Source organism: Oreochromis niloticus, linkage group LG3 (genome assembly GCF_001858045.2).
Source record: "Oreochromis niloticus isolate F11D_XX linkage group LG3, O_niloticus_UMD_NMBU, whole genome shotgun sequence".
Classification (NCBI taxonomy): Eukaryota; Metazoa; Chordata; class Actinopteri; order Cichliformes; family Cichlidae; genus Oreochromis; species Oreochromis niloticus.
The window spans coordinates 80,927,129-80,946,578 of NC_031967.2; the positions used below are offsets into that span (position 1 = coordinate 80,927,129).

Here is a 19,450-nt window from a genome sequence, read left to right on the forward strand (position 1 = left end):
TAAAAACAAAAATAAGGTTAAAAAAATCTGGTAATTCTTTGTTTTTACATTCATCCCAATATGCCCCAATATGCCCAAATGTCAAAAGGAAATTAAAAATGCATGCAATGGAAGGAGGTCTTAGGAGGTTAACTCCACTGTGGATGACTTGGTGTGTTTTTAGGCTTCGAGCCAGGGTAAAAGTCTTTCAACACAAGTCGCAGCTGTACGGTTTAAATCCACTGTGGATGAGTTGGTGTTTTTTTAAGGGTCCAGCCTGGGTAAAAGACTTTCCACACAAGTCGCAGCTGTACGGTTTAAATCCACTGTGCATGAGTTGGTGTTTTTTTAAGGGTCCAGCCTGGGTAAAAGACTTTCAACACAAGTCGCAGCTGTACGGTTTAAATCCACTGTGGATGAGTTGGTGTTTTTTTAAGGGTCCAGCCTGGGTAAAAGACTTTCAACACAAGTCGCAGCTGTACGGTTTAAATCCACTGTGGATGAGTTGGTGTTTTTTTAAGTTTCCAGCCTGGGTAAAAGACTTTCCACACAAGTCGCAGCTGTACGGTTTAAATCCACTGTGGATGAGTTGGTGTGTTTTTAAGTATCCAGCCAGGGTAAAAGACTTTCCACACAAGTCACAGCTGTAAGGTTTAACTCCACTGTGGATGCGTTGGTGTGTTTTTAAGTTTCCAGCCAGGGTAAAAGACTTTCCACACAAGTCACAGCTATAAGGTTTAACTCCACTGTGGATGAGTTGGTGTGTTTTTAAGTTTCCAGGCTGGTTAAAAGACTTTCCACACAAGTCACAGCTGTAAGGTTTAACTCCACTGTGGATTAATTGGTGTGTTTTTAAGCTTCCAGCCTGGGTAAAAGACTTTCCACACAAGTCACAGCTGTAAGGCTTAACTCCACTGTGGATGAGTTGGTGTGTTTTGAAGTCTCCAGCCTGGATAAAAGACTTTCCACACAAGTCACAGCTGTACGGTTTAACTCCACTGTGGGTGACTTGGTGTTTTTTTAAGTATCCAGCCCGGGTAAAAGACTTTCCACACAAGTCACAGTTGTACGCTTTAAATCCACTGTGGAAGAATCGGTGTGTATTTAAGGTTTGAGCCCGCGTAAAAGACTTTCCACACAAGTCACAGCTGTACGGTTTAACTCCACTGTGGATGAGTTGGTGAGTTTTTAAGTATCCAGCCAGGGTAAAAGACTTTCCACACAAGTCACAACTGTAAGGTTTAACTCCACTGCGGATGAGTTGGTGTGTTTTTAAGTGTCCAGCCTGGGTAAAAGACTTTCCACACAAGTCACAGCTGTAAGGTTTAACTCCACTGTGGATGAGTTGGTGTTTTTTTAAGTGTCCAGCCTGGGTAAAAGACTTTCCACACAACTCACAGCTGTAAGGTTTAACTCCACTGTGGATGAGTTGGTGTTTTTTTAAGTTTCCAGCCTGGGTAAAATCCTTCCCACACTCATCACAGCTGTAGGTTTTCTCTCCCTTTCTTCTGTGAGGTTTGTCGGCTTCCTGAGTGCGCTGACTTCTCGCTCCATGTTGGTCCTGCAGTGACAGAGATACAAACAGAGGCAGTGAGTGAAATGCAGTCGTGGAACAAACTGAAACTCCCTCCATTGGTGGAATCAAACATGTCAAAAAACACATTGTAGGTGTGTTACCACCACCTTCTGGTGATAGTATCACATTACAATGATGTGCTACAATGAGAGTTGTAATGAAAATGACATTATTGAAGAAATATCGATCAGTAGAGAAACTCTTTTACTTCAGAAAAAATTTTGAGTTCAACTGATGATATTGTTGTTTCAATGTGTGTAGAGAAAATATGATCTTTGTATTTTCTTGTAACGTCTGTGTTTTTTGGTTGTGAATGGAGATTCTGTATATATGGAGGAGCCCAGGATGGAAAAGATAAAGCTGCTGTTGACGTGTTTTTAAAAACCAGCCAGCTGTGCACACAGTTTGAATAACAGTGTAACTGTGATGTTTTTCTCACCTTTTGTGTTGAAGTCATTGCTTCCTCTGTAGTGGCTGAGCTGAGTCCAAATGGCTGAAATTGTTCCTCTGCTGCACCACCAGACTCTCCTCCTCCTGTTACTCAGCTGGGACTCAGAAAGTATATATTTGTATTTTATCTCTGACAAAAAGAAGCAGAGCAAATAAACATGACTAAACTCCTCAGTGACAACAATACCTATGAAGCTTCAAGGTGAAAAACCAGAAGCAACTACAAATAGAAAGTCATCAGTTGCCTACAAGAACTTGAAAGGGAAAAATCTCTGACCCCCTGCATATCACCGCCTTTACCTAGGGGATGCTACACCCTGTATATATGGACTTCCAAAGATCCACAAAGACGGAGTCCGGATCAGTCTCAATGGTAGCAGTATAAACTCAGCCACCTACAACATTTCCAAGCACCTCATTACCATCCTAGCTTCCCTAGGATGGTAATGAGGTTTTTAAAAAACATTTTGAAACTCAATTTGTTGATGTGGAATTCTAAAATTATTTTACAAATGGAGAATTTATTCTACAATTCATCATCTAAGCATCTAATAATTCTGTATTTCGATGTGTGTGGCTATTGTGGTTCTCCATATGGTGGTACAAATAGAGGACATAGAGGAAGTGGCACACATCACGAGGGGGTACATGTTGAAGGTGCTAACAACACACAGTGTGGTTGGCTAGGTTAACTCACAAGCAGAATTTAGCTGTGCCTGACTACAATAGATACTTTCTTCTTTAGATGTTTCTGAAACAAGAAGGTGTAGTAAACAGAGATTTGTTTCAGAAAAAGAGGAAAGTAGTTAAAACGACATACATAAGCACAGAATGTTTTAATCCTACTAACACATACACACACATGCAATGAAGCTCATGAATACCAGATGGTATTTTAAGCCTGTGTTTCTGATTTTATCATCTTGTTCGGCTCACTTAGTGAGATGAGAAGCAATATATGAACTGGTGGACTAATATTATATTAGGAAAGATGATTGAATGATCGCAGGAGTGAACAGAATGCAGCAGAGGGTTTAAATGAGTGAGACCAAGAGATTTTTAGTGTCTTGTTCCTGATGATCAGATAAACAGATGAACAAATCCAGTTAAGGAACGAAGAAGGCCAAAGATTTTAAGTTTTTAGGAATAATTTTTGATTTACGTCTTAAATTGGACAAGCATGTAAAGAAGATTGCTAAGATGGTCAAGGCTAATCTGAATTGTTTTGAGTTAATTCGGCACTATATACCTACTTCAGCAGCTCAGTTATTTATGAATTTGTCACGTTCCTGGGTCTTTTGACCCAGTGTTTTGAGTTCCAGTTCATTTTTGATGTTTATGGTTTATGTTTAAGTTCTTTAGGTCAGCGAAGTTCATTTGGTTATTAGATTCCTCTTGTATTTTCTTCCCCGGTATTTAAGTTTCCCTCACCCTTTGTGTTTCATGCCAAGTGTCTTATGTTATCAAGTTTGTATTGTCATGTCTGCGTCTCATGTTTCCTGTTTTATTTTGAAGGTCTGTGTCCTATGTCAGTGTATTCAGCTTTGCTTCCTTTGTCTCGTTATGTCAGACTAATCACCCTTGTGTGTATTTAGTCTGTGTTTTTGGTCATTCTTTGTCAGGTCGTCTGTTGTTCAAGTCCAAGTTTTTCATGTTATTTGTTTAGTTCTCCCAGTTTAGCTTAATGTTAGTTTTACTTCAGTTTGCCTTGCCCTTTGTTGTGCCTATTTTTTACCAGCCTCATTAAACGGCTCCCTTTTTGTTGGCATCATTTAGGGCTGCACAATTAAACACTAGAAAATCGCAATCTCAACTCATACTTATGTTCAATCTCATTTCCAAATGACAACGATGTTAAAAAGGAAAAAGGAAAAAAGAGAAAAAGATGATGACTGTACCGCATTTTGATCCGGGACATAATCTGCATGAAAACAAGCGCTCACTCTTCATGCTCAACAAATGACAAGGGCGGAGCCTTATACCACGTGATACAGAAGCCAGCTGGCAGGGAAAATACAACGGAGAGCACGTGAGAGAAACTGCCTGAGGGGAGAAAACACAATGAGTGCAGAGGAAAAGCTCGCTGAGGGCGGTGAGAATGACAACCCCCCCTGTAACATTAATTCCAAGAAAAGGTTCTCGTTCCTCCGTGTGGAAGTTTTTTGGTTTCAAAGAAAACAATGAGAGTCAAAAAGATATCATTTGCAAGATGCGTTTTGCCATAGTAGCAGCACCGCAAGCTAACACTACGAATTTGTATAACCACCTTAAATGTCACCATAAAGTGCAATATGACGAAGCTGTAAAGGCCAAGAAAGTGACAAGGAGAAAATCCGTCCCGGTCAACCACCCAAACATCAATAACGGGAACCTTATAAAGCGCTTCCCCATACCCGTCAAACTCCCCCAGGCACAAAGAAATTACGGAGGCTATCACTTATTACCTGGCTAAAGATATGGCTCCCATCAACACTGTGCAAAATGAGAGATTTAGGAAAATGATCAACACCCTAGACAAACCCTACACAGTTCCGTCCTGCAACTATTTTTCAAATATTGCACTACCTGCTCTATACACCAGTGTCGGGCAAGTGTGGAGACGAATTACAAGCAGTAAAACATTTCACGGCAATGACAGACTTATGGTCCAGCCAAACTAAGCGTTATATTTTGTTAATAATTGTGGTTTAAGCTGGCTGCCGGCGGAGCTCACGGGCACGTCACTGCAACCCCCCCTGGCTTCTGCTCCGCGGCTGCTGAGTGACCCCTCATCTGGGACTCTCCTCAGCTCTTTCTGGGATAGTGGCGCGGCTGCCCCTCTGTTGGTCTTCCTTGGTCTCTTGTGTTCTGGGGGCCTCTGGATGTCTGGAGTTTTGATCTCCTCCATACCTGCTTCATGCCCTGGAGGTCGGGGCAGTGGCCCCCCACACCCTCTAGCAGATCATTACATGAGGGAACCTTTTAAAAACAAGCGCGTTCATGCTCACAGGTGTACACACGGGTGATCACACACACAAACTACACCCTTTTTGGCTCCTACCTCAAAGCACACTGTGAGCTGTCGATCTTACGTGCTGCACAATAATGTTTAATATTTAGTATTTACTGTCATATTCCCATATATCATTGTGATCTTGTTTATTACTCTCGTCTTCTTCTGCTTGCTTTCTTTTTTCTTTCTCAACAGGTGATCCAGGTGATCGATATGTATTTTTTTTTTGTCTGCTTATTCTGTTGGTTTTTGGTTTTTTGCCCTTTTCCCCCCGTCCCTCTTCTCAGGTTTTTTTTTTCTTTCCCTCTTTCTTGCTGGGATGGTCACCAAGTAAATCCGTTGGGCATCTTTCTTTGCCTTTAGACAATAATTCTGATGGCAAAAGAACCAAACGGGACAGGTTAAAAAAAAAAATTATAATAATAATAATAATTGTGGTTTACATTTTAAGAAACATCGCTATTACCTACCTCTCTCATCACCTTACACACGGAAAGAATACTGTTCAAAATGGTATTGTTAGAAGTGTTTTAAGTTCTTGTACGTAAGAGTAGACAAGTGAGACATTTAATGTTTTCATGTTCAGTCTGAACTGTTACGAAATTGATGTGCAGTTAACAAGTGAGAGAATCGTGATCTCAATTATAAGCAAAACAAATCGTGCAGCCCTGGCATCATTGCCACATTTTAGAGAAATATAATCTACTTTGTTTTAGGAGTTTTAATCATTTGTGTTTTCTTAGTCTTTAAATGTATAAATAGGATGGCCCCAGAGTGTCTTAATAGATACATCCAGAGACAAGATTGTAATCGTATTACTAGAAGCATGGTGAACGGAAACTGCAAGATATCATATCGCAGACCTAAATTTGGTCAGTCGGCATTTTCCATAAAGGCTTGCAATCTGTGGAACACACTTCCAACCAAAATCAAATTGATTACAGACATCAGATCCTTTCCATTGAAGGTTAAAGTTTGGTTAAAGGGAAATCAGAGATGTAGTCATTTTAACTAATGATTTTATTTTTATTTATTGTCTATTAATTGTAGTTGTATTTATGATATATTTTGGTTTTATGAAAATGTAAAATGTATTTATTTTGATTGTAAGCCCAACAAGGGACAATTGTTGAAAATTAGCAATAGCTATAAACTTATGTGTGTTACATCAGTTTCATGTTTTGTACTTGGACTATGTCAAACTCCACTGTCCCTTTTAAATAAATTTGAATTCAAATGTGTGGGGGAGGCTTTACCATGACATACACCTGGTTACATGGGAAGAAACTTATTATCTAATAGGACATTAGGGTTGTGTGAAATGTGTGTGGCTGGTGGATGAATGTTTTGGGGATTTATTTGGCAGCTACATTTTTTTTTTCCAAGTGGAACCTGTCAATAAGTTTTGGTTTGATTTATCAGTTTAAGGAGACGAGTATGCTTTGGCAAGTCCTAAAATTAGACTTTCGTATTTTTATATTTTGTAGTATGTTCTTTTCTTTTTTTCTTTTCATGTTTGAGGAGTGCACTGAGACTGTACTGATAATGGGGGGGAAAATGGATCACTGACTTGACAGTGATACGCAGATTGCACCTACTCCAAGCAGACAAGGAAAGGGTGGATGTATGTATGTTTTTCCAGGAGCAAGAAGATGACAGCGACATCCTAGGGTCGCATGAGCGTGTGGGCCATGCAGACTTAATCTTGTAGTTGTTCATTTCTGTGTGTATTTACCAGCGCTGTGTTATTCATGTTGTAGTGGCACATTTCTTTTGTTATAAATCATATAACATTAATAATAGTAATATTATTTCCTCACTTTAGTGTTCATGTGTTGTATGCATGCATGTAGAATGTTATCACAAGTGGGCCCCATGTTATTGCACCTTCACAGTGGACCCATCGTAGACTGGAAGATCTCCAGACATCCTGCTTTAAGGGAGGTGACAGCGAAAATCGTTTTTAAATACTGAAGCAATTGTTTATTGGCAGACCAAGACTGTGATGATAAAAGGCTTGATTTTTGACATAGTGTTTTTAGTGATGGCATTTCTAGCAATATGACGTTTTTGTTTATTTGCCGAACATATCTCCAAAAATGCATGTCATTGTTGAGAAACTGAACAGCACAGCACACTGGTTTTGCATGCGTGAGGTCGGGTCCAGGATCCAAGACTACGACAGAAAAGCCAATCAGCTGATCACTGATCAGTTTCATGATTGAAGTAGCAACAGGAGAGGGAAGGGGAGAGAAGAAGAGGCAGTCGCTCCATATATCGGTTGTGAAGCTTAGCGTGGGAATGCTTTCTTGCTTTCTCTGAGATGAAATGCTGGTTTCGTACCGATGCTCCAAATGTTCCACCGGACCACTGACAGCACTCTTACGCCACAGCCGCTCTATCACGTGACGCATGCTGCTCCAATGTGCTATGGTTATGAGCTGGGTTACGCTATGTCGCAAGTTTTTGTGAAGTACTTCTGTGATATTTAAAGGATTGGATTAAATTTGTATTTCTTTTCAATAACCGATCGAGTAATTTAGGTGAGTATCGGACCAATACGTAATATCAAATCTGTCCATCTCAAATCTCAACTGCAGGGGCAGAATAATCCCCTAGTCTGCGGAAAAACATATCTCAGGGCAGTCTACCCCTGAGATTGAAGCAAGAAAAGGAGGAAGAACATAGAGAATCACCCAACACGGAAGACACTGAGTGTTGAAGTAGAGAATGTCAAAAGCTCCTACAACAGAGGTTAGGGCTGCATGATTAATTGTTAGAAAATCGCGATCTCGATTCATACTTACGTGAAATCTCATTTCCAAATGACAACGATGTTTTAAAAAAAGAAAAAAAAAAGACAACGACGACTGTACTGCATTTTGATCCGGGACGTAATCTGCATGAAAACAAGCGCTCACTCTTCCTGCTCAACAAATGACAAGGACGGAGCCTTATACCACGTGATACAGAAGCTGTGCCGTGCGATGCTAAAATTGGCAGGGGAAAAACAACGGAGAACACGCCAGGGATGACCAGGAAGTCACAGGAGAAACTCCGTCCCGGTCAACCACCCAAACATCAGTAACGGGAACCTTATACAGCGCTTCCCTATACCCGTCGAACTCCCGCAGGCACAAAGAAATTACGGAGGCTATCACTTATCACCTGCACTGTAAACCCGAATGTTCAAAGTAATTAAATAGATTAAGTAGTGTATACTCAAAGTCTTTAAAAAGTTCTGTTAACTTAAATATGTCAAGTTCGTGTAACATGTTCTTCTTTTTGAGTAAATGAAACTAATAATTTTTGATTGAATTGAACTATTTCTATATTAAGTAAGCATCACTTAAAATCATAACTTAAGCACAACGTAACACGGTTAAGTTAGGACATATAAGAATGGTAAAGTCCTGTTATTTTTGTTGTTTCAAGTAGGTAGGATTTAATAATAAACTTAATTTATGTAGCACATGCTAAAATACAATAAAATCTCAAAGTGTTTCACCAAATAAGTAAAATCAAATTGTCTTAAATGCATTAGTGGAAGAAAAAATGTATTTATTTTAATAGTCATTGTCTTATCAATGTCCTATATGTATTTTTTTAAATTTTTTCCGTAAGTGTTAAGCAGCTGCAGGAATCAATTTTTATTCCGAGTTAATCTCTGATTCACCCTCCGAAGCGGAAGGCGGCGCTAATGAACATTATACACTATACACATTTACCGCTATTTTGAAAAAAAAATACGAAACACAGAAGAAGTAAAGGTATATGGGCGGGAAACAGCACCAAAGAGGAAACACGGACGACTGGAGAAAGTTGGACCTAACGGCAGCAACTAGCATCACTGGACTTACAGTAAGTTTTCAATGTTGATATTAGTTTATTGTTAAAATACAAATATTTAGTTGTATTTTGGGTGCGTGTTGAAAAGAATAGCAGAAATGTCAGGTCCGTGTTTTTTATGTGCTTTGCTGCTCTCCCCGAAGGAAACTTTGCGCTTGCAGAGCTAGCATTAAGTTGTTGTAATGAGGGTCGCAGGCTGTTTAAAAAGTTAGATACTACTTGTTCTAGAGGTGGCGCCCGATCGCCTAGTCTGAAACAAAGTGTTTTAATCTCTCTAAATTTTGAAACCCCCTCTCATGACTCAGAATAGTTGGGTCCAAACAAGCCCGTTGTCCCTGCAGTTACACAGCGGAGATACCGGTCTGCAGTGAGAGTGCTTTCAAGCCGTTTTCTTGTTCGAAACGCTATATTTTAAACTATATGTGCGAATAAGTGGTGCAGGTGTATTAGGCGTTTGAGCGACGATCTCGATAGGTGTTTTTTATATATATCAGTCACTTTACGCCGTAGAATGATCGGGAAACTCATCCTTCTAATACACCTGCTCTGATGTTGTTCACAAGCCAGAGTTAGAGGGCCAATGAAAGAGCACGGCGCACGCATCGTCTCCTCTCACTTTGCCTAATTAGTGGAATCACTTGTCAATCAACTTCTGCCAACCCAGGGCTCGCAAAATTTCAAAATCCCTGGTAGCCCTTCGGGCAGGCACTCTTCAGTTTGTGGTAGCCCAAAATAAATTTAAGTAGCCCGAATAAAAAAAGAGAGCAATTTTTTGATTGATGTTTTTTTTTTCCTCTTTTGTTTCCATTACAATATTATACATTAAAGTATAATATTGTAACGGAAACAAAACATTAATCAAAAAATTGTTGAAACACAAATTACAACATTGTATAAAAATTACAATCATCAACTCAAATACTTGGTTCTAATTGAACAGAAATTTCTATGACCTTGTAAGAACTGTGTAGAACATGAATCAGTTTGTGTCAGATCCTGAATTTGAAATTTCCACTGAAGTCACGGGTAAGAGATAAGTGGAACCAAGATCTAGGACATTTTTTTTAAGTTTGCAAAGACTGCTAAATTTTGCCAATGGTAGTTCACTCTTTGCAACATAGTACGCTTTTCTAAACAGATTTTTCAGGTTTATTTTTAGTATGTTCTTTGCAATTGGTGTTTGTTCTGGGAAAGCTATTGCAGACTGAGCAATAATGAATTTCTTGCATTTCTCATGGGTTCTAATGCGGGTCTTTCTTAAAATTACTGGTCCCAGTAACAAAGGCGCTTGTCGACTCAGAAATCGAGGGAAACCAACAACGCACCCGGCAGAACATTATGTTATTTACAGGGGTGCACATAAGTGGTCCGCTGGTGCGCATTTGCTGTCAAAATAAAAGACGCACACCAGATAAGAAGTTGCTACGTGCGTTTGCGTACATATAAAAGGCACTGTTTTTTTTGTCCGCTAGAGTGGGATTTTCACGGCATATTCTGCACCACATTTCTGTGCGTTCATCATTTGCTTGAAGCCAGCTCACCTGCTGCAACCACTTTTCCGATAATACGCGCTTCTTTTGCGGTTCGGACTCCTTCTGACATTTCTTTGGAGGTGGAGGAACACCAAAGTAATTGCTTAAAGGAGCTTGCTTCTTCATCTTTAAGAGTTCTAAACAAATGTCTGTACATAAGATTTTCTCCTCCAGAAAATCTTATGTACGCAAACGCGCGTTGCAACTTCTTATCTGGTGCGCGTTTTTTATTTTGACAGCGAATGCGCACCTGCGGACCACTTATGTGCACCCCTGGTTATTTAGCTTGTCATATTCCAGCCACAGAAATTCTTTTGTCCATGAAACCATAAAGCTTCACTTTCTTTTTCCCTCATAGTCTGATTTGTCATAACTTTTGTGTTTTGTGGTAAGCTTTTCTTTGGTTGTCACTTCTTCACCCTGACTTGTCTTATTTGGCTCAGCAGAACTAAAATATATATCCTGCTGCTTTTACACACGCACTCACATAACGCTCAGCGATTCTCTGCGCGATCAACCTCTCACGTTTAAGCTTGCTGCGGGAGAGTTCACTTGTCAGGTTTGAATAGTAAGCTAATGAGTGATAAGACGATGTCAGAGGAATTGGTGTGCAATTAATCGTCACTCACCAATCAGTACTGCCGCTCTCTATCCACAGTATTTCTGAGTTCGCGCCATTACCCCGATTCATAGCGGAAGCCGGTTTTTTACTTCCGCTTGCGCTGTTGTTGACAGTTGCGGGGTTACACCTTCACTGTTGATAAAGATTGATTTACCTGGAGTAAATGGCAACACATCGAAGGTGGATACACAGTAGAGATGTTTTAAAAAGCAGCGAGGACAGTTCAGTTGCAGTGCCTCACCCATCACTTCTCACGGAGTGGGTAGATGACATGAAACTATGGCCCGATGTTAGCTACATCGACATTATTAATTACCTTGTATTTTCCGAAGGCGTTGATGGCGAGGAATTACAGGGAGTGCAGAATTATTAGGCAAATGAGTATTTTGTCCACATCATCCTCTTCATGCATGTTGTCTTACTCCAAGCTGTATAGGCTCAAAAGCCTACTACCAATTAAGCATATTAGGTGATGTGCATCTCTGTAATGAGAAGGGGTGTGGTCTAATGACATCAACACCCTATATCAGGTGTGCATAATTATTAGGCAACTTCCTTTCCTTTGGCAAAATGGGTCAAAAGAAGGACTTGACAGGCTCAGAAAAGTCAAAAATAGTGAGATATCTTGCAGAGGGATGCAGCAGTCTTAAAACTGCAAAGCTTCTGAAGCGTGATCATCGAACAATCAAGCGTTTCAGTCAAAATAGTCAACAGGGTCGCAAGAAGCGTGTGGAAAAACCAAGGCGCAAAATAACTGCCCATGAACTGAGAAAAGTCAAGCGTGCAGCTGCCAAGATGCCACTTGCCACCAGTTTGGCCATATTTCAGAGCTGCAACATCACTGGAGTGCCCAAAAGCACAAGGTGTGCAATACTCAGAGACATGGCCAAGGTAAGAAAGGCTGAAAGATGACCACCACTGAACAAGACACACAAGCTGAAACATCAAGACTGGGCCAAGAAATACCTCAAGACTGATTTTTCTAAGGTTTTATGGACTGATGAAATGAGAGTGAGTCTTGATGGGCCAGATGGATGGGCCCGTGGCTGGATTGGTAAAGGGCAGAGAGCTCCAGTCCGACTCAGATGCCAGCAAGGTGGAGGTGGAGTACTGGTTTGGGCTGGTATCATCAAAGATGAGCTTGTGGGGCCTTTTCGGGTTGAGGATGGAGTCAAGCTCAACTCCCAGTCCTACTGCCAGTTTCTGGAAGACACCTTCTTCAAGCAGTGGTACAGGAAGAAGTCTGCATCCTTCAAGAAAAACATGATTTTCATGCAGGACAATGCTCCATCACACGCGTCCAAGTACTCCACAGCGTGGCTGGCAAGAAACGGTATAAAAGAAGAAAAACTAATGACATGGCCTCCTTGTTCACCTGATCTGAACCCCATTGAGAACCTGTGGTCCATCATCAAATGTGAGATTTACAAGGAGGGAAAACAGTACACCTCTCTGAACAGTGTCTGGGAGGCTGTGGTTGCTGCTGCACGCAATGTTGATGGTGAACAGATCAAAACACTGACAGAATCCATGGATGGCAGGCTTTTGAGTGTCCTTGCAAAGAAAGGTGGCTATATTGGTCGCTGATTTGTTTTTGTTTTGTTTTTGAATGTCAGAAATGTATATTTGTGAATGTGGAGATGTTATATTGGTTTCACTGGTAAAAATAAATAATTGAAATGGGTATATATTTGTTTTTTGTTAAGTTGCCTAATAATTATGCACAGTAATAGTCACCTGCACACACAGATATCCCCCTAAAATAGCTAAAACTAAAAGCAAACTAAAAACTACTTCCAAAAACATTCAGCTTTGATATTAATGAGTTTTTTGGGTTCATTGAGAACATGGTTGTTGTTCAATAATAAAAATTTTTCCTCAAAAATACAACTTGCCTAATAATTCTGCACTCCCTGTACGTAATTACAAGAGCACCGAGGCGTATAATTACCTGCACAGCAACAAAATTGATAAAGTACTGCTCAACAAACAAGGCGACTTTATTTTTCTTAAAGCAGCTGTAGAGCCGAGCCAGAGCATTAATCAAGCGAAACACTTAGCATGAGTAATGCTAAGAGAAAGTGGAGTAGTGGAGACAGTCGGCTGTTCCTGTATCGCCGGATTAGGGAGATCATGTAGTCATGCGGCTGCTATTCTGTGGAAGGTATCTCACTTATCTGGATATCACAATGTTTAAATCACTGAAACAGAAACTGGTCAAAGGCTGTGATTAAGGAGTCACGCTACTGCCATCTAGTCAAGTATTACGTGGAGCACTGTTTACATGTGAAAGCCACTCGTTAACTTTGTGTGGGCTGTATGCTGTACAATCACACGAAGATAAAATATATTAAAAAAAATAAAAGACTGCACATTAAGGGCAAATTTACAAGACAAGAAAAACTATAGTTATAAGAAGTGACACAGGGTAGTATAATACATGTTTGTTTATATATATGTATATTTGTACACACACACTACTTTGAAAAAATTAGACTGTGGATGTATATTTCTGCATCAAAAAGTAACTGACTATTAATATGAAATAGATAATCTGTTTTGGATATGATTCAGGTGTATTGACCCAGGGTCATATCTATAACATGCAGGACACCGACCGTGTACTGCTTTTGTTAGTGTAAATTTCCTCATTATGTTAAATCTTGAGTATTGACAGTGAGAAAAAACTATTGTTTGTTACAGGTGCAGAATGCTGTGATCAGTGGAAAGACAGGGCTTGCATGTACAGACGAGCAGCGCAGGTGGAATGCAGGGACAGCAAAGAACCTTGAACCTAAACGTCTAAGCCAGATAAACTTCAGACATCACAGGGCAGAGGAGCAGTACGATGTGAACTCCCGGACTGCAGTGACACAATCTCTCCCTAACACACCATATCACCTTACACATCAAGACTTTATTGACAGTGTTAGCAAAGCACCAGTGAAGCCACTTTTCCTCCTCAAGAACACATTAATTGGAAAGTGTTACAATGCCTCGCCATCTGCAGGTCCTCACCGCAACAGTAAAGTTGATGAGCAATTTTTTCAGCCACACCAAGCACACAGTTACAAACTAAGCTGTCCATGCAGGGCATTCTACCAGGCATACATTCAAGTTTCTGAAGAGCAAGCAGAACAATTACAAGAAGAAACAAAAGAGCAAAGTGCATCTGATTTGTGGCACAACTGCAGGAAAATCAGACTTACAGCAAGCTCCGCTAAAAAAAGTTCCAGTACGTGCCACCACAAAAAATGACAAATTTTTGTCTGAGCACATGTACCCTTCCTTTCGTGGGAATTATGAAACAAACTATGGTAAAGAAAATGAAGTTAGAGCTTGTCATCAGCTGAAAGAACAGGGTATGAACATCCGTCACATGGGTAGTGTTATCAGCATCCAGGAGCCATGGCTCTCTGCGAGTCCTGACGAGGTCATTGACTCAGATGTGCTTCTAGAAATAAAATGTCCTGTGCCGACTTATCCTTCACTCACGGAGCAGCTTACCCAGAAATGCAGCGATATCAAACTGGTAGATGGAGAACTGCAGCTGCAGAAAACTGGCAGCAGAGGCTATTACATGCAAGTGCAACTTACAATGTTTTGCACTGGGCTCAAGACTGCCACACTTGTGATCTGGACACCTACTGAGCATGTTTCATTGACAGTGCAATATGATGAAGCATTTGTAAAGGAACAAGTAAAGCGCTTGAGAGGGTTTTACTTCTCATATTTCTTACCTCGACTTGTAGAGGAGTATGCAGCAGGACGGTTTCAGTTAAATGAGAGATACTTGAAGATAATGGGCAAGGTTTAATGCATGTTACAACTATAAATGGGACAGTCAGACACCAACATGTCTGCAGAGTTTGGTCTCTGTCTTGTGAATGAAAGGAGACATTCAAATCTGTTAAATATTTCAATACAACTAAAATGTACATAGTTGTAATATGGTGGGAAATGAATGACAAACTGACAACAATAAATGTTGTGAATAGTTCTGTATTTCTGTAATCTTCCAACACAAAGAAATGTCAAGAATGCACAACTAATTATTGTAGATTTGAGAAAAACATTTTTTTTCATTTGAAGAACTTATCACAATTTGTGAAAGTATTTTGTAGACTTTCAAGCGTCTGATTGCTCTTTCAACATGGATTCTTACATTTGCAATCCGACGTGTGTATGTTACCTGTTCCTCAGTTAGCTGTCTACGTTTTTTTGTGAAAGCGGGTATTACTAATCTAACTTTTCTCTCAAAGAGTAAGTCTTTAATTGTAAAACCTCTATCTGCCATGACTTCATCACCAGGTTTTAGGTATGTTAATATTCCAGAGTCCATTGTGATAAATTTGTCACTACATCGGCCGCCATATGCAGCAGACACAAACATGATTAGTCCACATGGTGCAACAGCAACCAAATATTTGACTGTGTTGTGTGAATAATAATGGCTGTATGATTCCCCTCTTGAGCCCAGATTTCTGGGTTTCTGTAAAAGGGTCTCACTGCAGTCTATAATGCATGTAGCATTTGGAAAGTTCTTCTTGAAGGCTTCAGGCATAGTTGCTTGAATAGTTTCTTTTGGCAGCCATGGAATTAATGGTCGGAGAACTTCCTCCAGCTTGTCTAACCAGTGTGAGATGATCTTGCTGGCCATGCTTTGTGATATATGAAACTGGCGGCTTAGGTCACCTATTACACGGTTACTCTTTAATTTCATAAGTGTCATGAGGACTTGATCTCGAACAGGCATTGTAAATTCATTGTTGTCATATCCTTCCAGTGTCGACACAAGTGTGTTAAATGTTTCTAAGGCTATCCCAGTGTACAGCAAAGCGCCTGCATCATTTTGAAGAATGAAATATGCAACTTCATCACACTGAGTCATCTTATCCTGCACATCTTTTCTGCAAGACCTGTTGCAGTATTGATGGTCTTGTTGCGAAGGATCCTCCCACTGTGTGTGGACTGAGTGCAGATGTGGCTCAGGGGGTTGTGTGGAGATGCTGGCCTGGTCTAATTCCACTGAACGTAACACTGTGGAGTCTGAATAAGACAAAAATATGATCAGATGTACACTCAAACTGTTAGCATAAGAGAAACTGTAAAGTGTCACTTAGCTTATTATATTTTTGAGTGACATTTCTCATTCTACATTCTTTCACACAAATGTCAACATAAAATGTTCCTAAGTCCCCTAAAAATTAGTCACAATTTTATTCAATTACTGTGATTAGATTTTATTTTTCATTCTAAAAAAAAAGAAAAGTCACAAATGTTGGTATTTTTGCAAAGGTTGCCTTTAATGTTTTTACTTGAGTTTTCAGTTTTTGACATGAGTTTCTTGAGTTTTTACTTGAAAAAACAAGTTCTTTATAAACACAAACCTGAGAAAACACAAACCTGAGAAAACACAAACCTGAGAAAACACAAACCTAAGACTTTTACAGCCCTTGGGGCTAATCTCTCTGGGACAATTAAATGAAGCCATATGTAGTTTTGGCAGCATGCGGCTGGTGTTAATTACTAACCACGGGTGTAAACTTTCGTTAAAATTGAGACTTTGCTGCTAATAACCAGCTAGTGCTGATACTAACGCCATTCACCATAGGCTATTATTTAGTAAAAGTAAAGAATTGCGTGATTAAAATCCGAAACGGTGGCACACCACATTTACACTTTCACTTACCGGGTACAGATTCTGTATTGTTCGTATCACTGGAAGCTGTCACACTCAAAGTGGTCCGAGTGAGCTTTCTTCTTTTCTTTGGTGGGGGTCGGTCATAGCCCAGATAAAGCTCCGGGTCGGGGTGTAGCTCTGTGGGCTTTTTGTCGATAAAATGAAAGGAGCAAACATAAACTCTCTTTGGAGGGTGTTTGAGTCTTAAAGCTGCCAGCCACGCTAGTTTCCGATCCTCCTTCCGCGGCATAGAGTGCAGTGCGTAGGGCGGTGGGCACGGACAGGCCTTTCTAAATTGTTGATGCTCAAGGCAAAATGTTTCTAATGCGTTTTTCAGTTTTCTTGAATTATTGTGCCAGCCTCGAAAAGGTAAAGCCACTTATTACAGCACAAAGTAACTCATTTTGTTGCTAGCAACGACTGAACGCTGGCTCCGGCTTTGAGTAACCGGAAGTATAAAACCGGACAACGGAAGCAGTGGTCTGTCATGGCAGCCTACGTACGCTTTTACAGAAACCTGTGGATACACAGTTCGTGTGATCGAAAAGTGAAAGCAAAAAACAAGCGCAAATTCAAACGCGATTTCAATATGTCACATATTGACAGTGGCTCATCGATGCCAATGACATAATTACTCAGCTACATTTTCGAAAGAATGCAAAAGCATTGACATATATTTTCCCTTCCTATGATAGCCCGACAGGCAGGGCTGAGATAGATTTTGGTAGCCCGACTGGAAAATTCGCTAGCCCCGGGACGTCGGGCTAGCGATTTTGCGAGCCCTGAACCATATAATTATAAATATGATCGTGATGAAAGTGGGCAGGACTCTGACGTTTTTTGTCCACTCTGTGTGCTCGTAAGGGTCTAACCCCTTCACTCTGATTTTTTTCCTCGTACCTTTTTTTTTATTTATTTATTAACCTTTATTTAACCAGGACGATCCCATTGAGATTAAAAACCTCTTTTTCAAGGGAGACCTGGCCAAGATAGGCAGCTTTTCGTCGAGTCTGTCTTTGTACGGTCCGACATTGTTCTCCTTCGTTTTGTACATTACTTTTTTGGGGGGCAAAGAAAAAGCAAGAATTTATTGGAACCGGAGAATGAACGTTTTTCGGTGCTGCGAATGCTTGCGGCATGCAACGCGCGAAAGACACGTGGTCTGTCCCCCAGGCTTGTAACTGTGGCTTCCTGTCCTGGGGGTGGGGGTTGGCTGTTCTGTTCTGGCTCTCCTGCCCTGCACCCTTTTGTTCATGTTCAAAGACTATTTTTCTGTATGTATTCTTACTTACTAACTAACTCCAATTAATACCAAGCAATCTGTTATTCTCAACAGAGATAAACTCAACATAAACTGAACCCACATTAAAGTTAGATCGATGCTTACCTTTAGATGAGCCCACAAACCGAGAGAAACTCCGTGATGAAGCTGGAAGTCTTTCCAAACAGGAAACAGATCAGGGTGCAGAGACCCACGTGGTTCACGCTGAACTCAACTAGGATCCAGGAGACAAGGGTGTGCAGATCGATGCAGATATCGATCCAAACGTAGTGGTATATGTTCCTGTAAGTTAACTACTTTACTCCCGTTTCATGAAAAAGCAGCTCTCTCTGCTCGACTCCTCTCCTGCACACACACTTCGCCCCGCCCCCTTTCCCCGGCTCTGCTGTGATTTGTGGCTGTGCGGTCACGTGACTCAGCTGCACAACGTAACCACGTGGGGGTGTTATTTCAAAATTAGCGCCAATCTCCTTTCTAGTGATGGTAAATTTGATTCTTTTTACTGAATCGAGTTTTATTGAGTCACTCACCAAAGCGAATCGGATTTTTTGAGTCATTTGATTTACTGAGTCAGTTGACCAGAAAGTGCAAAAAATGTACATTTTCACTCAAACTTATTTTGTTTCTCTTTTCATGTAAATCCTACTGCTAAGATGAGTGATTCTAAAAGAAAACAACTATTTTATAGAGCAAAAAAGAGCAAAAACATTTCTAAAATTAAACAATTTCATATCAAAATTTCTTAATAAACATTTACTTTGTTTATTTTTATTTTATTAGTAATTTCCTTAAATGTGTAAAATATATATTTTCTCATCTAAATGTCCACTGAGCTGTGAGCCAGGGGGTGGTAATGCGCCTTAACATTGGTTTTCCAACCAAGAAGAAGAAAAAGCAGGAGGGAGGGGGTGAGCGAGTGCTGAGTCCTGTGTGATTCGCTTACGCTTACGATTCAGCACAGGAAGGGAGGGGGTGAGTAGCTCAAATGTGCTGTTAGCATGTTAGCAGAGTGATGCTACTGTGAACCGAGGAGCTATTGTCTTGATGTGAGCTTCTACTCAGGGGTTTTTCTTCCAGTTCAGAGCAGAAATGTTTTTGTTAAGATACTGGATGTTGTGTTTTTCTCCACAATTTTAATTATAAGCTAGATATTGCTGCTAACAGCAACAGAGATGAGTCAGTGAGTCAGATGGGCTTGTGAATCATGATTCATGAGTCAGTAAAGTGATTCTCGAGTATTGAACGATTCGTTCATGATTCGCACATCACTACTCCTTTCCCTAAACTCTTTCCTTGGCCTCGAGGAAAACGTCATCGTGAGACGGAGAATTGCTAAGGACTCAGGGAAAGAGAGGAGCGATGCTGAGAATTAGAACAGCCTTTTTTTTTAGTAGCGCACACAGCTAACTCTCTCTGCTGAATATGTAAAAAATAAAAGTGTTACTGTGTTACATGCCTGAATGTTGCTCATGGTCTGATGGGAAA

The 19,450-nt window shown here is 40.4% G+C and overlaps 1 protein-coding gene and 2 long non-coding RNA genes across 4 annotated transcripts; 1 reads left to right on the plus strand and 2 right to left on the minus strand.

The window, feature by feature from the left end:
• Positions 1-1,481: 1,481 nt before the first annotated feature.
• On the minus strand, positions 1,482-4,065 carry LOC102079457 (uncharacterized). 2 transcript variants are annotated; one of them, XR_003218998.1, is made up of 3 exons: positions 3,904-4,065; positions 1,995-2,100; positions 1,482-1,540 (listed from the first exon to the last, which is right to left on the minus strand). It is a non-coding gene; the product is annotated as an uncharacterized LOC102079457 (long non-coding RNA). The 2 variants fall into 2 exon arrangements; XR_002060379.2 differs by lacking the exon at positions 3,904-4,065 and adding an exon at positions 2,703-2,943.
• Positions 4,066-12,925: 8,860 nt separating this feature from the next.
• LOC112846170 (uncharacterized) lies at positions 12,926-13,915 on the plus strand. Its single transcript, XR_003219021.1, has 2 exons — positions 12,926-13,164; positions 13,704-13,915. It is a non-coding gene; the product is annotated as an uncharacterized LOC112846170 (long non-coding RNA).
• Positions 13,916-14,487: 572 nt separating this feature from the next.
• On the minus strand, positions 14,488-17,227 carry LOC109200188 (uncharacterized). The gene is made up of 3 exons (XM_019355676.2): positions 16,693-17,227; positions 15,103-16,049; positions 14,488-14,550 (listed from the first exon to the last, which is right to left on the minus strand). The coding sequence occupies exons 1-3, from the start codon at positions 16,931-16,933 to the stop codon at positions 14,488-14,490; spliced, it is 1,251 nt and encodes a 416-aa protein (XP_019211221.2). The 5' UTR covers positions 16,934-17,227.
• Between the last annotated feature and the right edge of the window lie 2,223 nt (positions 17,228-19,450).

Coding starts and splice junctions, on each gene's coding strand:
- LOC109200188 (XM_019355676.2), bottom strand. CDS start 16,933: ATGCCGCGGAAGGAGGATCGGAAACTAGCGTGGCTGGCAGCTTTAAGA. Junction 16,050..16,692: donor CAATACAGAATCTGTACCCG/GTAAGTGAAAGT, acceptor TGTCTTATTCAG/ACTCCACAGTGTTACGTTCA. Junction 14,551..15,102: donor ACAAAATACTTTCACAAATT/GTGATAAGTTCT, acceptor AGTTTTCTGCAG/CTGCAGTTCTCCATCTACCA.